The following is a 17,637-nucleotide window of genomic DNA, read 5'->3' on the forward strand; positions in this document are numbered from 1 at the left end:
AAAAACCTAGTTTGATAGTTTTTTACCTTCAGCAATTTGAGTATGTCAACCCACTGCCTTCTGGCCTCCCATTGTGCCTAATGAGAGACCATCTCAGTTTTATTGGATTTTATTTTATTTTTTTTTTATTTTAATGTATTTTTATTGTAAACAAATGGGATACACGTTGTTTCTGTTTGTACATGGAATAACAGCATACCATTTGCATAATCATACATTTACATAGGGTAATGATGTTTGATTCATTCTGTTATTTTTTCCTTCCCCCCACCCCTCCCACCCCTCTTTTCCCTCTATGCAGTCCCTCCTTCCTCCATTCTTGCCCCCCTCCCAGCCCCCATTATGTGTCATCATCCACTTATCAGTGAGATCATTCGTCCTTTAGTTTTTTGAGATTGGCTTATCTCACTTAGCAAGATATTCTCCAATTTCATCCATTTGCCTGCAAATGCCATAATTTTATTATTCTTTATAGCTGAGTAATATTCCATTGTATATATATATACCACAGTTTCTTCATCCATTCATCAATTGAAGGACATCTAGCTTAGTTCCACAATCTGGCTATTGTGAACTGAGCAGCTATGAACATTGATGTGGCTGTATCTCTGTAGTATGCTGATTTTACGTCCTTTGGGTATAGGCTGAGGAGTGGGATAGCCAGGTCAAATGGTGGGTCCATTCCAAGTTTTCTAAGGAATCTCCATACTGCTTTCCAGAGTGGCTGCACTAATTTGCAGCCCCACCAGCAATGTATGAGTGTACCTTTTTCCCCACATCCTCGCCAACACCTATTGTTGCTTGTATTCTTGATAATCGCCATTCTAATTGGGTGAGATGGAATCTTAGTGTAGTTTTGATTTGCATTTCTCTTATTACTAAAGATGGTGAACATTTTTTCATATGTTTGTTGATTGCTTGTAGATCTTCTGTGAAGCGTCTGTTCATATCCTTAGCCCATTTGTTGATTGGGTTATTTGTATTCTTGGTGTAGAGTTTTTTGAGTTCTTTATATATTCTGGAAATTAGTGCTCTATCTGAAGATGAGTGGCAAAGATATTCTCCCACACTATAGGCTCTCTCTTCGCATTGCTGATAGTTTCCTTTGCTAAGAGAAAACTACTTAGTTTGAATCTATCCCAGTTATTGATTCTTGCTTTTATCTCTTGTGCTATGGGAGTCCTGTTAAGGAAGTCTGATCCTAAGCCAACAAGGTGAAGATTTGGACCTACTTTTTCTTCTATAAGATGCAGGGTCTCTGGTCTGATTTCAAGGTCCTTGATCCATTGTGAGTTGAGTTTTGTGCAGGGTGAGAGATAGGGGTTTAGTTTCATCCTGTTGCATATGGATTTCCAGTTTTCCCAGCACCATTTGTTGTAGAGGCTGTCTTTTCTCCATTGCATATTTTTGGCACCTTTGTCTAGTATGAGAAAATTGTATTTATTTGGGTTTGTGTCCATGTCCGCTCTTCTGTACCATTGATCTTCCTGTCTATTTTGGTGCCAGTACCATGCCATTTTTGTTACTATTGCTTTGTAGTAGAGTTGAAGATCTGGTATTGCGATACCCCATTTCATTCTTCCTGCTAAGGATTGCTTTAGCTTGGATTTTATTCTTAAGTAATAAAAATTACTTTTCTCTTATTGCTTTCAAGATTTTCTCTTAATTTTTTACTTTCAAAAAGCCTATTTTTCTTATAATGATTCTTTTTTGGATTTCTTGGCATTGATTCTGTTTTAGCCCATTGAGCTTTGTAGATTTTTAATTAATGTTTTTCCCTTAAACTTAGAAAATGTTTAGCCATTATTTCTCTACTGTTTTTCAGTTTCTTTCTCTTGTTTTTATTACATTGGCAGTGCACTTCATGGTATCACACATTTCAGGCTCTAGTTCATTTTTCTTTATTCTTTTTTCTCTTTCTCCCTTGGAGTGCTTAATCTCTTGATCCAGTTGTTCTGGTTTGGTTTGGTTTGGTTTGGGTTTTTTTTTTTTTTTTTTTGCCTGTTCATATCTACTGTTGAGCCCCTGTAGTGTTTTTTGAATTTCCGTTGTTATACTTCTCAACTTCAGAATTTTCACGGGGCAGCTGGGGGTGTGGCTCAAAAAGAGTTCATACTTAGCATGCACAATTCCCTTGGTTCTATCCCCTGCACTAAAAAGAAAAGGAATTTCTAGTTGTTTCTTTCATTATCTTTTCTTTCTATACATATTCTCTATTTGAGCATCACACTTTTAATTTTTTTTTTTTTTTTTTTTTTTTTTTAGCTCTTTGAATGTATTTGCAATAATTACTTTGAAATCATTGTGGGCCATGTACCTATTGCTTGCTTTTTCCCCCTCTGTATACATCACATTTTCCTGTTATTAAAGCATATCATAATTTTTTTCTTGAAAACTGGACATTTTAGAAAATATATTGGAAATATATTATGAAGTAATTATTTACTTCTGACACTGATTTCCTACCTTCCTAGAGGTTTATTGGTTTTTGCTTGGTCATTTGTTTAGTTACTTGGATGAACAAATTCTGTGGTATCTGTTTCCTCTGCCATGTGCAGCCTCTGATGTCCCTTTTCCTTTGTTTTTAACATTTGACTTAGCTGCCCAAGAGTCATCCCTGGGTTGGGTTGTATTTTAGCTCCCTGAGCTAGTTAGATTTTTACCCTTTATGGGCAGCTGTGTGTGTGTCTTGAAGGCTACTGTCATAATTCAGGTTTACATTTTTACCCCGTGTTTTAAGCCAGGGACTAGCAACTTTGAAGATCCCTCTCTGATAGTTCCTGAGAGGGGCAGCCAAAGTGTGTACAGTTTTCAGAGGACCAGGGAAGCACTTGATTTTTATTTTTAAGCCTGCCTTCCTAGGAGTTGCCCCAAGTCAGAATAGCTCATTGTTCATCATTGTTTCAGAGGCTGTTTTTAAGCCCCTTTTGCTGTAATAACTGAATATTGATAGATCTGTATAGTGGCTTGGAGAATGCTTTCAAGTCTGTCCCATTCTCTACCCTATTTGCCCTCATGTGGGTGCAGCTTAGCATATGTGCATAACTTTGCCAATTCCCAGGATTTTTATTTTTATTTTTTAAACCTTTTCCAAATCTGTTTAATGAATAAACTCACAAAATTTGAAGTCTCTAAACAATAGGTTCTTTCTTTAAGCACAGCAGTTATATAAGCAGAACAATAACAAAAAGTTATCCTTCTTTCATGTAAGAATAAATGTGCGGGCTGCAGTTGTGGCTCAGTGGTAGAGTGCTTGCCTGGCATGTGCAAGGCCCTGAATTCAATACTCAGCACCATATGTAAATAAATAACATAAAAGATCCATTGACAACTAAAAAGAAATTAAAAAAAGAATAAATGTATGAAATGCCTAATTATTCCAGCAGCCTATTAATATGCACCAAGAATTGGTGACGAAGCATTTTCCCATTCTGAGATGAGAGAAGGGGAAGGAAACCAGAACACTGTAAGCACAGTGGAGGACATGGTAGGCTGTACTCGAATGAATCCATTAGAACTCTTGAAATGAAGAATCATTTTGTTTGGTGGGTGAGGTGGAGGATTGAAGCTGCTCCTTTTCTTAAAAAAATTAGAATATATGTATCTGTAGCATAATGTTTTGATATATGTATATGTTGAGAAATGATTATTACAATCAAGCTAATTAACATATCTTAATGTCATCCAAGAAATCACTGTCAACCCAAAAAGGCTCTTCTTGGCTCTCTTTTCTTGGTTTTCTGGATTCTTATCTGTCATTTGTTACTGCTAATATCAAAGAACTGTTAGCACCCTCTTACTTGCCTTTCATCAAGATCCCATTGTTTTCAACAAGGCCCCAGAAAAGGAATTTTCTACACTCCATTCTAAACAATGTCATCCCTGGGTAGACAGCTACAGAGATTCTTTATAGTCTGCCCAGCCCCTGGACAGAACTTTTAATACTTAATCCACTAAAAGGAGGAGAGAAGGATGGGGTGGGATAGAAATAGCTTCTCCCAGAATAGTTACTTCCAGAAACTTTTCTCTTAAAGCAGAGGGAGGCTGAGTAACCATTGGTTCTTAGCTTACCCCTACAGTTAAGAGTTGAGATATTCAGATCCCTAGTATTCTCAGCCTGCCTGTGCTTGGAGTTCCTACCCCACAAGTTGAGACTAGGTGGGAAAAGAAGCCTCATTCATTCCAGCTTTTGCTCAGAATAGAGCTTCTGCTACACAGGGCTGAGAGGGGATGCAAAAGGCAAGCAGTATGCTCCTTCTTTTCAGGGTAGCCCTAGACTGGAAGCTAGAAAGAGGGAGCCCAGCTCTTCTTAGCCACCTGCCTGGAGTAGTTTCCACAACATAGAACTGTAGTAGCAGAGAAGGAACAAGAGGAGAAAACAAGTTTTGATTCAAATGCTTACAGACTCTTGCTGTTCTTACCAATACTTAATAGATTTTCTTGAATAAATTTTTCTTCATTTGCTGTATGCCCTGAGGATGATTTGTAAAGATTTTTTTTTTCTTTTTTTGCGGTGCTGAGGATTGAATCCAGGGCCTTGTGCTTGCAAGGCAAGCTCTCTGCCAACCGAGCTATATCCCCAGCCCATTGTAAAGACTTTATTGTCTTTTATAATTTTTACCAGTTAAAAGTTGTTTTCCTAGGGAGAGGACATCCTAATTTCCTCACTCCACCATTCCAGAAATTCTGCCCTGATCTGAACACTTTAAAAAGAAAACACAGTAATCTTTTTGAGGCAAACTTCTGTTTTTTTTTAACCATTGGTGTTTAAAAGTAAAAGAAGAAATGTAGAAGAGACAACACATACACACAAATACTGATTTAAATACACCCTTCTCTGATTCAAAAGTATCCCAGAGGGGCTGAGGCTTTAGCTCTGTGGTAGAGCACTTGCCTAGCATGTGAGAGGCACTGGGTTCCATCCTCAGCACCACATGTGAATAAATTAAGAATAAAGGTCCATCAACAACTAAAAAAAAAAAAAAAAAATTCTAAGTATTCCAGAAATATGTGAAGTAAAACCTTAAATTCTCAGTCCCTCTTTTTCCAAAGGTAACCACTACTAATGTCTGTCCTTAGGGTTCTTTAGAACCTTCAAAAAGAGAACCTCAGATTAAAAAATTAAGTGATACAGTAACTGCTCACATGTAAATCATTGCTACATTTCTGTTATGTTCTAGTCATTCATACCTAGAGAAATTTCTTACTGAGCAGATGATGGAAAGGAGGGAAGATGTATGGCTTCCACTCATCTCCTATAGAAATTCACTAGTCACTGGAGGTGAAGATGATAGGATGTCTGTGAACAGTGGAAGTAGCAGCAGCAAAACCTCCTCAGTAAGGAATAAGAAAGGACGACCCCCACTTCACAAAAAGCGAGTAGAAGGTAAGTCTGCATTTTCATATGAAATAAATGGTTTGCCTGGCTTAGGAAGATAAATAGGAAGTAATCTGTTGAACTAAGGTAGTGTTAGACACATAGGTCCTTGTATATTTGATACCCACTAAGTTATACAGGTAAAAAGGTTAGAATAGACAAAAGGGGGCAGAAAAGGGCCAAAGAAAAGGAACTTGAAAAAGCATGGAGTATAGACAGGACGATACCCAGAGAAAAAGGGGAAACGTTTATGAAAGTCTATAAAATTGATACCTATACCTTATGCCTATAATACATTAAAATTTTAAATGAAAATGTCAATGCCATTTTATTAAAATTTATTTTAATAATGGAGGCTACTGGTAATTTGAGGGTAGACCCCTGCAACAAATTTAATATGCCAAAATAGTGTTCCAGTTCTGTCATTTGGTTGGTTAATTTATTTCTGTACCATAAGACATTGATGGTAAAAACTGGTTTTATAACCCTCTTGTACTGTGGGGAACAACCATGAAAATCTGATGAAGGTAGGTATTCCTGTACATATCCAAAAAGAATAAATATTGTATTAAAGCACTTCTCTTAAATTTACTGAAAGAAGCATCAAAGTGAACATACTTATTGCCTCAAATGATCTTCCTCTTCTCCATGCTTTTCTAAAAATAATTAATATATTAATAAATTTTCTCCTGTTCTCCTTCTTATAGCTTGCTATTTGGCTCCCAATACCTCACCTCTGCTACCTAAAAAAGTGACTTACCAAAGGTTTTTCTAAAGGCTAGAGCCAAATTAATTTGAATTTAAATCTAATGTGTATTTCATTCTTAGGGAGAATGTATTGACAATTAATGAAGAACACAAACTCTAAAATCAGAGTTCCAGAATTCAAACCTGACTTTCTCACTTATCAGCTGTGTTAACTTGGAGGATATTACTTAACCTCTCTAAACTTCAGCAATTGATCAAAATGAAAGATGATCAGAATACCTATCCTGTCAGATACTGTGAATTTATAAAAGCTATTCCAAATAAAGAAATGTAGTACACATAGTACTACATAGTACTGAGTATAATGCTTGGCCCATAGGTAGCATTCAATAAATGTTGGCTGTATTATCAGAATGTTATCATGATCATATAAATAATGCCTGTTATCAGTGTATTAGGTAACATCTGTATTTCAAAGAGAATAAAAGAATTAATATTAAAATTTTAAAAAGTCTTAACAAAGTTTAAGATTTATTTTTTTTAAGTTTTAGCTTTGGAATTTAGTCTTTTTAGTCCAAAGAATAAAAATATAAAATCCTGTCTTTGTATTGTAGGATCCTGGACTTTTCTGTAAAGAATGACTCCAGTCATTTCCCTATGAAAATACCTCTACAGCAGTCTTATCAGGGTGCCCATGTTGATATATGGGGTGTTTTCCTACTCGCAGCTTTTCTTAGTAGCAAACATTCTCCAAATCTTTGCTATGTGTTTTACATGAATTATATCATTTAATTGTTTATAAATGTTTTATAAATCAATGAGTTTAACACTTGTCTAGATTTTACACAGAAGAAACTAAGGCTGAAAGAATAATTAACCATGAATAATTCACTAAATTCACTAAACTAAGTCTTACCTTTAAGACTATGGGAAGTAGGTATGGACCAAATAACCTAATTTGGTAATCATTAAATTGCAACAAAAAAAAAAGTTTGCTCTGTGAACTTGAAATTACAAAATGACTACAATAGTTTGAATGCCTAGAGCCTTTAGGCAGCAGTTTCATCTGTTTGGGATCAAGATGAGAATGCATTATAGAAGCATATTCACTGAGGAATCTTTAAAGGATTAAAAGGATCCTTTTAGTGTGAGGTCTTCCTGAAGTTATTCACTAAATACTAAGCACCTTCTTAAGAACTGGGCTAAGTGCTGCCGATTAAGAATTAATAAAAGAGCTCTTGGTGCAGATGGGGAGATAAAAAGAGAAATAGGCAATTCGAGTTCAGCATGATCAGTGCCCTGATGAGCTAAACATGGAGATTCTGGCAATATATAAGGAGTGACCAAATTTTTAATGAATCAGGGAAGATTTTCTGGAAAAGATGACATGAAGTAGAGAGTTAGCAGATGATTTTATTAATTTAAAAATCTAAATGATATCAAGCTTTTGACGATAAAACATAGTGTGGAATAAAAGAGAATAAAAGTTTTGAAATTATATGTTGAATGAAAAGTAGTATGCATAGAACATGATTAAACATACTTCGGTTGATTGATTCAATGGTGAGCTTCAGCTCAGTACAATGACCTTAACCAGACAATGAATGGATATTTTTCAAGGACAGAAAAGCCAATCTAGAATGTTCACATGTCTGAGAAAATATCAAATATCTGAGGAACACTGAGATGAAATGCTTGGTGGCAGATTAGGAACCTAACACATACACATCTCTGAGACTTAATAGGAAGAAGAAAAACAATGTGATTAATACTATACTTTGCGACTTTGTGATTATAATTCTTCAGAATACTTTTTTTTTTTTAAGTACTGGGGCGTAAACCCAGGGACACTTCCACGGAGCTACATCCCTGGCCCTTTTTTATTTTAATTTTTTTTTATTTTGAGGCAGTTTTTAGCCAAGTTATTGCCCAGGCTGGTCCTAAACTTGCCATCCTCCTGCCTCAGCTTTCCAAGTAGCTGGGACTACTGGCATGTGCCACTGTGCACAGCTTTTTAGAATACATTTTTTAAAATCTTCTCATATTAAAATAATATAAATCTGGGTTGTAGCTTAGTGGTAGAGAACTTGCTTAGCCTGGGTTAGATGCTTAGCACCACATAAAAATAAATAAAGTTATTAAAAATATATATATAGACTTTTAGGTAGAAATATTATGATTAATGCCTTATTTTATCAGGATGGTTTAGGTATGCAAATAATGCTTTAATCTGCTTAGGTCTTTATAAACCATCTTCAGAAGGAGTCAAAAATAGTTCCTGGCCCCTTTGAAGGAACTTAAAGCTAATTACAGAGAAAGCATGTGCATATGACTGATGACCTACTAATGTGGGATAGTGTATAATTAAGTCCTAAGTAAGCAAAAATTATTATATTCCCTCTAGAAGTTAAATGAGAATGTCTTAAATGGGGGCTGGGTGGGGGAAACAATGAGAGAAAGCTTCCTTGGAGAACTCAGAAGCATAAAATAGCCTCCTCCTGTGTCCACATATACAATCTGGCAAAAAGAGTTACTGTTGGTAATGAGTCCAGTTGTGTACAACTTGCTGATTTCCCTGTAAAGGCCAACCAGTCTAAGTGCTGCTGCCTAGGACCCCTGTGAGGCCCAGGAGATACATCCTTCCTTGCTTGAGGAGAGAAAAGTGGGAGAGGGCTCTGGCTGACCCCACTCCTTCCCCTTCTAAGGTGAATGAATCCTCAGAGATGAACTTGAGAGACATGATAATGTGGTAATAGCTAAAATGGGATGGTTATGCATATTACCTCATTTAATCCTTACAACTGTGAAGCTAGGTAAATTTAACTATAGAAGTTTAATAACGTAATACAAAGTGGACAAGGGAGTGGTGGAACTGGGGTTCAGACTAGAGTCTTCAAGTCTAGTCTGCCGTGAGTTTACTTCTTCTGTGAAATTCTGAGATGCTAACTGGAATTTTACAGATGAAAGTCTGGATAACACATGGCTCAACAGGACTGACACCATGATTCAGACTCCTGGCCCCCTACCAGCCCCACAGCTCACTTCTACTGTATTGCGAGAGAATAGCCGGCCCATGGGAGAGCAGATTCAAGAACCTGAGACTGAGCATGGTTCTGAACCAGACTTTTTACACAAGTAAGTACTAAGGTCTCATTTTCTTGCCATAAAACTTTAAACTGTTAAAGTAAGAAAAACTTTTAACACATTGATGATCAGATCTTTCAAAAATGAAGCCACAAAGAGAAGATATATAAGGACTGAGGATGTAGCCCAGTGGTAGAATGTTTGACCAGCACCCTCTGGGTTCTATCTCTGTACTGACCAAAAGTTAAGTAGCCTCAGTTTTCTTATCTTTCAAGATACAATGATAGGGGGCTGGGGAGATAGCTCAGCTGGTAGAGTGCTTGCCTCGCAATCACAAGGCCCTGAGTTCGATCCCCAGTACACCCCCCCCCAAAAAAAAAGATACAATGATAGTTTTCCTCACCCACCAATATCACAGGAATGCATTAGAATAAAATTGAACTATTAGACTGAAGATGACTTGGGAGGAGAAGTGGAGAACATTAAATATCAGTTGATATAATTACTAAATTGCATTCTCCTTGTGTCTCTACCCACACAGACCTGTATATTGCCATGGAAGTATCTTCCATTCTTTAATATATTTTTCTTCTTAAAATAAGTTCCTAGACCTTTAAATGCATAAGGTCTCACTAAGTCCTAATTTCAGTTGGAATTCACATATTCATTGGGCAGGTCTGTTTTTTCTCAGGGACTTCCAAGAAGATAACACAGATTAAGTCCTTGGCAAGTCAGCCTATGAACGCCTCTGCTGGTCTGTCTGAAGTCTGAGCAAACAGACTTTTTCATACACTATCTTTATCATCCATTTAATTAATTAATATTTTGTCTTGATTACATTTATATTTTAAACTGTTCATGGATTAAGAATTTTTAAGACCTTATTTGATAAATACTGAGAATATTTGCCCTCTGAGAATCAACATCCTGCCTTTTATAGACACTGGCATTCAGAATGTTTTATGGTACACAGGGCTCTGAAAAACTTTAGAGAAGGCAAGGGTGATGCTGTGAGTTTTGCTATAAAAATCTTACTTTTTTTTTTTTTTTTTCTTTCTTTCTACCTAGCCTTGAGACTAGATCCTCATTTGTGGTCATCTGAATATAGTGGGGTTATGCTATGAATAACTGGATAAGAGAGAACTCAACTAAGTAGATTGAAATGGAAAAAGATTGGAAATTTAGTAAGTTACTAAATTTAGTAGGTTACTAAACCTGAAAGGATAGCCATTGTCATTTTTGTTCCTTAGATGCTTGCTCTCCAGCTAGGCACATCTGTAAATGGTGCAGCAGCCTGAAAGGGGTCTGAGAATCATTCTTTAGCAGGGATTCAAAGAACAAGGGTGACAGTTTAAAGCATTAACAACTAGTCCCAATCTACTTCTCTTAGAGATCTTTTTGGGCAACTTACTGCCTTTTTCAAAAAGAAACTGGAATAAATCCAACTAATTCCCCCTGTGGGAATTGAGTCAGCCAACCATGACTTTCTTAGCATGGGGCTGGTTAGTAAAGACATAATCTGCTGCCACAAAATGAGTAACAGTACCCTTTCGTAGTCCTCAGATGCAGATCTCTTGGTTAGGCCAGCCGAAGTTAGAAGACTTAAATCGGAAGGACAGAACAGGAATGAACTACATGAAAGTGAGAACTGGAGTAAGACATGCTGTGTAAGTGTTATATTGAGTATCTCGAGATCATAACATAATTATGTGATACTAGTCATTTTTTGTATCTCTGATGTTTAGTCTTAGGAGTTAAAATTATAATTCCAGATATGCTATGCAGCACAGGATAGGAATAGAGGGCTCTTAAGCTTCAAGCATTTAAATCCTAGCACTTAGCAGTTACATGGACTTGGGCAAACTCTAAAATACCTGTGCCTCAGGTTCCTCATATGTAAAATTGAGGTAATGTAAAATTTGGGGAGAATGACACATAGTTAAATAAACGTTCTATTATTGTTGCATTTACTTATACTTCCTTGTAATGAGTTGAAGTGAAATCTGAGTGAATCAAAAGGAGTGATCCTTAAGTATCTTGAAGTTCAGTATCATAATTTATGTAGTCTGTCAGTCATAATTAGAAAGTGTGCTTTTTGTTGGTTAGAAGAGCCAAAACTCCAAATTTGATGATTATGAACAGCTTTCTGACTCTACCTTTTCTTCATCAGTCGGGGTCTGATGGAGGAAGATGCTGAGCCCATCTTTGAAGATGTGATGATGTCATCCCGGAGCCAGTTAGAAGATATGAATGAAGAATTTGAAGACACCATGGTTATTGATTTAGTAAGGAAATTTCTATTAAAATATATGAGGGCATTGGGGTAAGATGATGCTTCTGTTCTCTTAATGCTGTGATGTGAAGAGTGGGTAACATTGACCAACAGTGGGCAGCTATACATGTGTTTGGGTTTCTTTGTTGTTTTGGGGGTTTTTTTGTTTTTGTTTTTGGTACTGAGGATTGAACTCAGGCACTCAGCACTAAGCCACATCCCCAGCCCTGTTTTGTATTTTATTTAGAGACAAGGTTTCACAGAGTTGCTTAGTGCTTCAATAAGTTGCTGAGGCTGGCTTTGAACTCTCAATCCTCCTGCCTCAGCCTCCTGAGCCACTGGGATTACAGGCATGCAACCACCACATCCAGTTACCTTGTGTGTTTTAAGCCTGCTTTGAAAGCCGTCATATTTGGAATTCTGGCAATAACAGGGACTGATTCCTCTCCCCGACCCCCCACCTTCTTGAGAAAGAACTCGATGCCACATATTTTGGCATAGTATATCTGGCATCTTGTACTTTCAATTGGAGTCTGACAATATACACTGTGCTTCAACATAACCAAATACAGAATATGGAACTTGTATAAATAGTATAAAAGACTGTTTGAAATAAGAAAATTTGAGTATGGACTAGGTATAGGTGATACAAAAATAATTTTTTCAGGAATAGTAATGCATGCTGTTAAGGTTTTTGAAAAGTTTTCGTTCGTTAAAAATAACATTGAATATAGGTAAAATGACATGGCAAAGAAAAAACAGGCAACTCAATGAAGCAAGATTGACCAAACATTTGACAGTTGTTGTAGCTAAGTGATCAATACCTGTAAGTTCATCATACTGCTTTCCCAGTATATTAGTAGGCTGAAACTGCCATAACAAATACAGACCGAGTGGCTTAAATAGCCAGGAATCCAAGATGAAGGCATCAGCCAAGTTGATAGCACTTTGAGATCGCTTTCTTTGGCTTATAGATAGCTGCCTTCTCTGTTTTCATGTGGTCTTATAAGGAAACCAGTTACATTTAATTAAGACCTACTCATAGAGCCTGGTTACTTTTTTTTTTTTTTTTTTTTAAACCCTTTCTTGGCCTTACTGGGGTTTGAACGCAAGGCCTCACACTTGTGAGGGAGGCACTTCACACTGAGCTATATTGCTTGCCCTTTTTATTTTTGAGATGGGGTCTTGCTAAGATACCTAGACTGCCTTGAAATTGTGGTCTGCCTGCCTTAGCTTTCTGAATAGCTGGAAGTTGCAGGTGTGGACTACCACACTGGGCTTACTTACCTCTTTTTAAAAGCCAGGCCTTCAGATATAGTCACATTCTAAGGTTCTAGGAGTTGTAAATTGCCAGGGAAGGGGGCATAATTCAGCCCATAACATTCTGCTTTGTGTGCTTTGAAGTTTCCATAATGAAAAGTTTTTATAAGAAATGTCATTCCAAACCATAACCTTCCTATCCCCAGCCCCAGTAGCTTTCCAAACTGTCTACTTTGAAGAATTCACCGAAAGTTATCACCTCCTATTTGTTAATTTTTATAATGATTCTGTGACGTAAAAGGGAAGATATATTCTGTTTTGTGGGCCCAAAATTAATATTTACATGCTTAGTTTTAAAAAATCTGTGCTTCATAAAAAAGCCAACTTCTCCTTCTCCTTTAAAAATCTACCCTTGCCGGGCCCAGTGGTACACATCTGTAATCCCAGCAACTTGAGAGGCTAAAGCAGGAGGATCACAGTTCGAACCCACCCTAAGCAACTCAGCAAGACACTGTCACTAACAAAATATAAAAAAGGACTGGGAATGTGGCTCAGAAATGTTAGCTGATTTTTACATTTCATTGTCTTAGTGATCTCAGGAAAAACATTTTAATTTCTCTTTTTAGCCCCCATCAAGAAATCGGCGAGAGAGAGCTGAGCTAAGGCCAGACTTTTTTGACTCTGCAGCTATCATAGAAGATGATTCAGTAAATATTAAATTACTGCTTTTTATTTAGGGTTTCTTGGGTCCTGTAGATACATGAGATTAATAATTGTGTTTCTCATTTTCTAGGGATTTGGGATGCCTATGTTCTGAAGTCTGAAGAAAATTTACAAATCTGGAACTCTATTATTTAGAGCTAGAGGCCTATATACTGTGATAGCTTGTATGGGAAAAAACACTTTTGATGTGATCTGATTTGTTTTTTAATCAAATGATTAAGGTCAATCCCTTTTTGCAGTGACAGAGAAGAGGAGCATGTAAATTACCCAAGGAAATGGTGAATGTCACCTCAGAAAGACTGACCCAAAAAATCATTTGTGTCCTAATATTGGACGTAGTACAGATGTGTGTGTTTTTCTGGAGGGAGGAAGAAATTTTAAATTTTTAAAACAGCTGTCAAGAAACACTGTTATACACCTGTTTTATGAAAACTCAGCATTGAGTAAAAAAAAAAAAAAATATTTTTAACTTTATTTTCCTGTTGTACAATTTAAAAACCGTTTTAACATTTTGCCTTTTTATGTTTTAAAAGCTAACCATTTTTATTAAATATATGAGTAAGCAGCTCATCCTAATCGCCGAAGAGTGTTTTTGGAGCTCACTGGATTTGGTTGACCTTATAGAACACAAACATGAAGGAACAGAACATTGACAAGCTAAGATGAAATTACAACATTGTGCATCTCTGCCAAAAACTACACACCCTCTGTGGATATGGATATGAATTCAGATTTTATATACTCTTGAATAAAAAGGTTTATTTTTATTTATAAGTGGGCATAAAATAAATGTCCATGCAGCCATTTTTCCAACAGATGCTGTACTCGGTTCATTTTATATAGAATAGGGAAATTCGAATACAGTGCATTTTCTATTGGTATTTGTTCTGTGCATTTTTAGCAACTTCTACCAGCAAATAAAGTATTCTCAGTAAAACAAAAATGGTTCAAGTTTATCAGTTTGCTGTTTTTACCACTTATTTCATCCCTGCCAAATTCAAGTTACACAGACTTCCATTTTTTTATGAAGAATCCTTTGCCATTCAAAAGTAATTTTAAGTGTAACATAACTGTGTCTACTTCCCATGCACTTAATATCCTTATGCGCTAATTTTGTGAATTAAGTTTGCCGATTATAGAAGTATGTGCTGCATAGAAGTCTGTGCTTAGAGGGTGAAGTTCCTAAGATTACCTTGAAATACAGCTACATTTCAGTGTTAAATGTGCGTATTGAGAATAATTCTTTTGGGGGAAAAAGTCTGACTCTTCAGGACAGTCTTCAATGGTTTAGAGTTATAATCTGATTAGACTTTTATGACTTGCTGCTGCTGTTTTTTTAAAACACCCACTTAGTTTCTTCCTTCTGGTTTTTAATGTAAGCCTCAGTATTTCCAAACCAATCCATCCACAGCTGTTTCTGGGCTGGTTTTTAAAGTAGCTGCAACAGAATCATGAGGCTTTCCCTTTTTACCAAAAATTAAAAGCATTTTTTAAAATTCTGTGCACCTCTAATGATTATATTTTGTGCGGGAAAGCAAAACAGATTATTTTATTCATCCTTTTAAGCAAACATACAGATTTTTCTCAACATTTGTACAGTTATTTAAAAAAAAAAAAAAAAAAAAACTTGGTCACCAAAAATGTTTTATCTGCTAATTCATCAGTTCTTGGGCTCTGGTTAAGAGAGCCAGGGCCTTTTTCCTAGAAATGTGGGCTTCACTGGAAGTGAAGGGGCTGGAATGACTGGCCTGTCCATGCAGCCCTGCCTGTGGTTCTAGTCAAGGAGCAAACCAGGAGGGGTCCTGACACATGCACAGACTGATCCTTTGCTTGTAGTCTCTTGTGGAAGACAGATGCTTCGATTTTCAGACTACCATGCAACAACAACAAAAAGTCTTAATATCTACTCCAATGGGTTTCCGGTTCAGTTTAAAGTCAATCAAATTTTTGTATTTTCAGTGTCTCCTTGATTGGTTTTGCTAGTAATTCTGTAAATTGTACATTTGCAATATGAGGTTTTTTTCCTTTTGTACAATTTGAAACTGATGCTTCACCTTTCCTTTAATAAACTATTCAAAATCAGGTTTGTGGCAGTCATCCTGTTTTTCCTAGTTGGTAAAGCTTTAAGGAGTCTTTTCTGCTCAAGAATTTGCTCTTTCAGATGATTTGTTTAATGGTGGTAAGATTATATCAGAAAGGTGTTTTTTGTTTTAAAGGAAAGAAATAGGATGAGCCCACAGGTTTTCTTTCATTCCTTTAATTTCCCTGGAAAGAGTAAGGAGGCCAAGGCCTCTGTGGTTTGAGGAGGCATGCAGTGAATCTGCACTGTCACCTGGGTTCTTGCCCTAATTGCGCTCATGGATGGTTGTCCCTAGCAGTGGCCCTTTTGAAGACCACCTAAATTCTACGTGGCTGCAAAAACAACTTCTCTCAAGAAGTCACATTTCCTACACATTTCATAGCCTGGCATGTCCTTTGGGCCAAGCTCATTAAATAGCCTAAGATGCCTATGCAGTAAAGACAGGGACTTAGGAAATAAATGATCACATGAGTTCTCCAGGTAGCCAAGGAGGGAAGGTGAGGAACAAGGCTATGACTTTCCTTTGGAAATCTGAGCCACGACCTGATCGTGACTCCCCAACTCACCTTCACCACTCATTGGCTGTGTAACTCAAGAGGAACTGGTTTATGGAACTCATCACAGGGGCAAGTCCAGCAAGATCCTAGCAGTGCCTCCTACCTCTATGACAGCTCAGTCTAAAGGCAGATACACGACAGTCCTCGACTCAATGAGCCCAAGTTGTCTGGTTAAGAAATTCAGCATTTTTCTTTTCACCTTTTAAGGTGAGGGCATCTGTTGGGAAAGTCAACAGTGAGAATACTCACCTGCCACCATGCTCAAGGCATTCTGCAGTCCCCTTAATGAGGCTTCCAAGGTCCTGGAGCTTCATGGAGCTTCTTTGGCCAGCTGCGTTTCTGGATAGGACAGTCCTACCATCCAAGGCTTCCCCAAAGCCTCTAGCCCAGGGAATTTCCTGGGCTGGTTCCTTTACATCTTCCATCAGCCTCTGACATGCCCCTCCCAGCATCCAAATTCCACAACCTGGTGAAACACTTCTTGTACTTTCTCAGGAAGGGAGCTTAGCCAGGTTTGGTGCTGTGCACCTATAATCCCAGCTACCTGGGAGACTGAGGCAGAAGGATCACAAGCTCAAGGTCAGTCCGTGCATCTTAAGAAGACCCTATCTCAAAAAAAAAAAGTGGGGGATTATAGCTCAGTAATATAGTATCTGCCTAGCATGCTTGATCCCTGGGTTCAATTCCCAGTACTGCAAAAATAAAATGAAAGTTAAGTGTGGTAGTTCTTACTTGAAATCCAAGCTACTTGGGAGGCTGGGGAAGGAAAATTTCAAGTTCAAGGCCAGTGTGAACAACTTTGTAGGACCCGTCTCAAAAAAGGGTTGAGGATTTAGGTTGGCAGTAAGGCACCCCTGGGTTCAATCCTTACCATAAAAAAAAAAAAAAAAAAAAAAAAAAAGTGTGTGTACTATTGTATGGATGAACCATGGCATCACAGCAGTCATGACCAAAGCAGGGTCTGAATCCCAAATTGGCAGACCCCCCAGGAACTGGTTCTGCCAAGCATTTTTAAGCTGCTGAGCCACGGTCATTCAGGTTGGATAGCCATCTTTTCCCCAGTGGCTCACCGTCTTTCAGATGATTATGTAGTAGGTGCCAAAGTACAAAGAACCTCAAATGCACTCTCTGCCAACCTCACTGCCTAGTCAGGAAGAAAAATACATAAAACAATATAGAAAATACACAATCAGGTATATTTAAATACATGCCTGCTATAAGAGGAGTCAGCTTCAGCTCAAGAGATCAGATAATACAGAGAAGTCAAGCCCTTGAACATTAAGCAGACCAGAGCGCCTCAAAGCGAGTGTCATAAGGTGGAAGTGATAGAGGACTGTGGACTCAGAAAACTCACAAGGCAGGCAAGGGAAGGACAACTAGAACTTTGATGTGGGCTAATGACTTCGGAGAGCAGGATGCTATCCTCTGGAAGAGCTGGAGCAACAAAATCTGGACATGGAACTACTGGGGGAAAAAAATCTGGACATGGAATGAGAATGGTCACTGAGAAGAGTTCCAGCTTACAAAGATGCCATAAAGACCTTTGGAGAGGCTGCTGCAAAAGTACTCCTAGGAT

The 17,637-nt window shown here is 37.5% G+C and overlaps 1 protein-coding gene across 3 annotated transcripts in view; it reads left to right on the plus strand.

Moving 5' to 3' along the window:
- Stag1 (stromal antigen 1) overlaps positions 1 to 15,506 on the plus strand; it is a 378,160-nt gene extending 362,654 nt beyond the window's left edge. For 2 of the 3 annotated variants that reach the window (XM_047563510.1, XM_047563509.1), the window contains 6 exons: positions 5,181 to 5,386; positions 9,046 to 9,220; positions 10,726 to 10,836; positions 11,340 to 11,454; positions 13,328 to 13,408; positions 13,495 to 15,506. In XM_047563510.1, coding sequence (XP_047419466.1) covers positions 5,181 to 5,386; positions 9,046 to 9,220; positions 10,726 to 10,836; positions 11,340 to 11,454; positions 13,328 to 13,408; positions 13,495 to 13,518 — 712 coding nt within the window. In that variant the 3' untranslated portion in view covers positions 13,519 to 15,506. The remainder of the gene's footprint in view (positions 1 to 5,180; positions 5,387 to 9,045; positions 9,221 to 10,725; positions 10,837 to 11,339; positions 11,455 to 13,327; positions 13,409 to 13,494) is intronic. The other variant, XM_047563511.1, reaches the window with a different exon arrangement.
- The last annotated feature ends 2,131 nt before the right edge of the window (positions 15,507 to 17,637 follow it).

The sequence above is a fragment of the Sciurus carolinensis genome, chromosome 9 (assembly GCF_902686445.1).
Source record: "Sciurus carolinensis chromosome 9, mSciCar1.2, whole genome shotgun sequence".
NCBI classification, from domain to species: domain Eukaryota; kingdom Metazoa; phylum Chordata; class Mammalia; order Rodentia; family Sciuridae; genus Sciurus; species Sciurus carolinensis.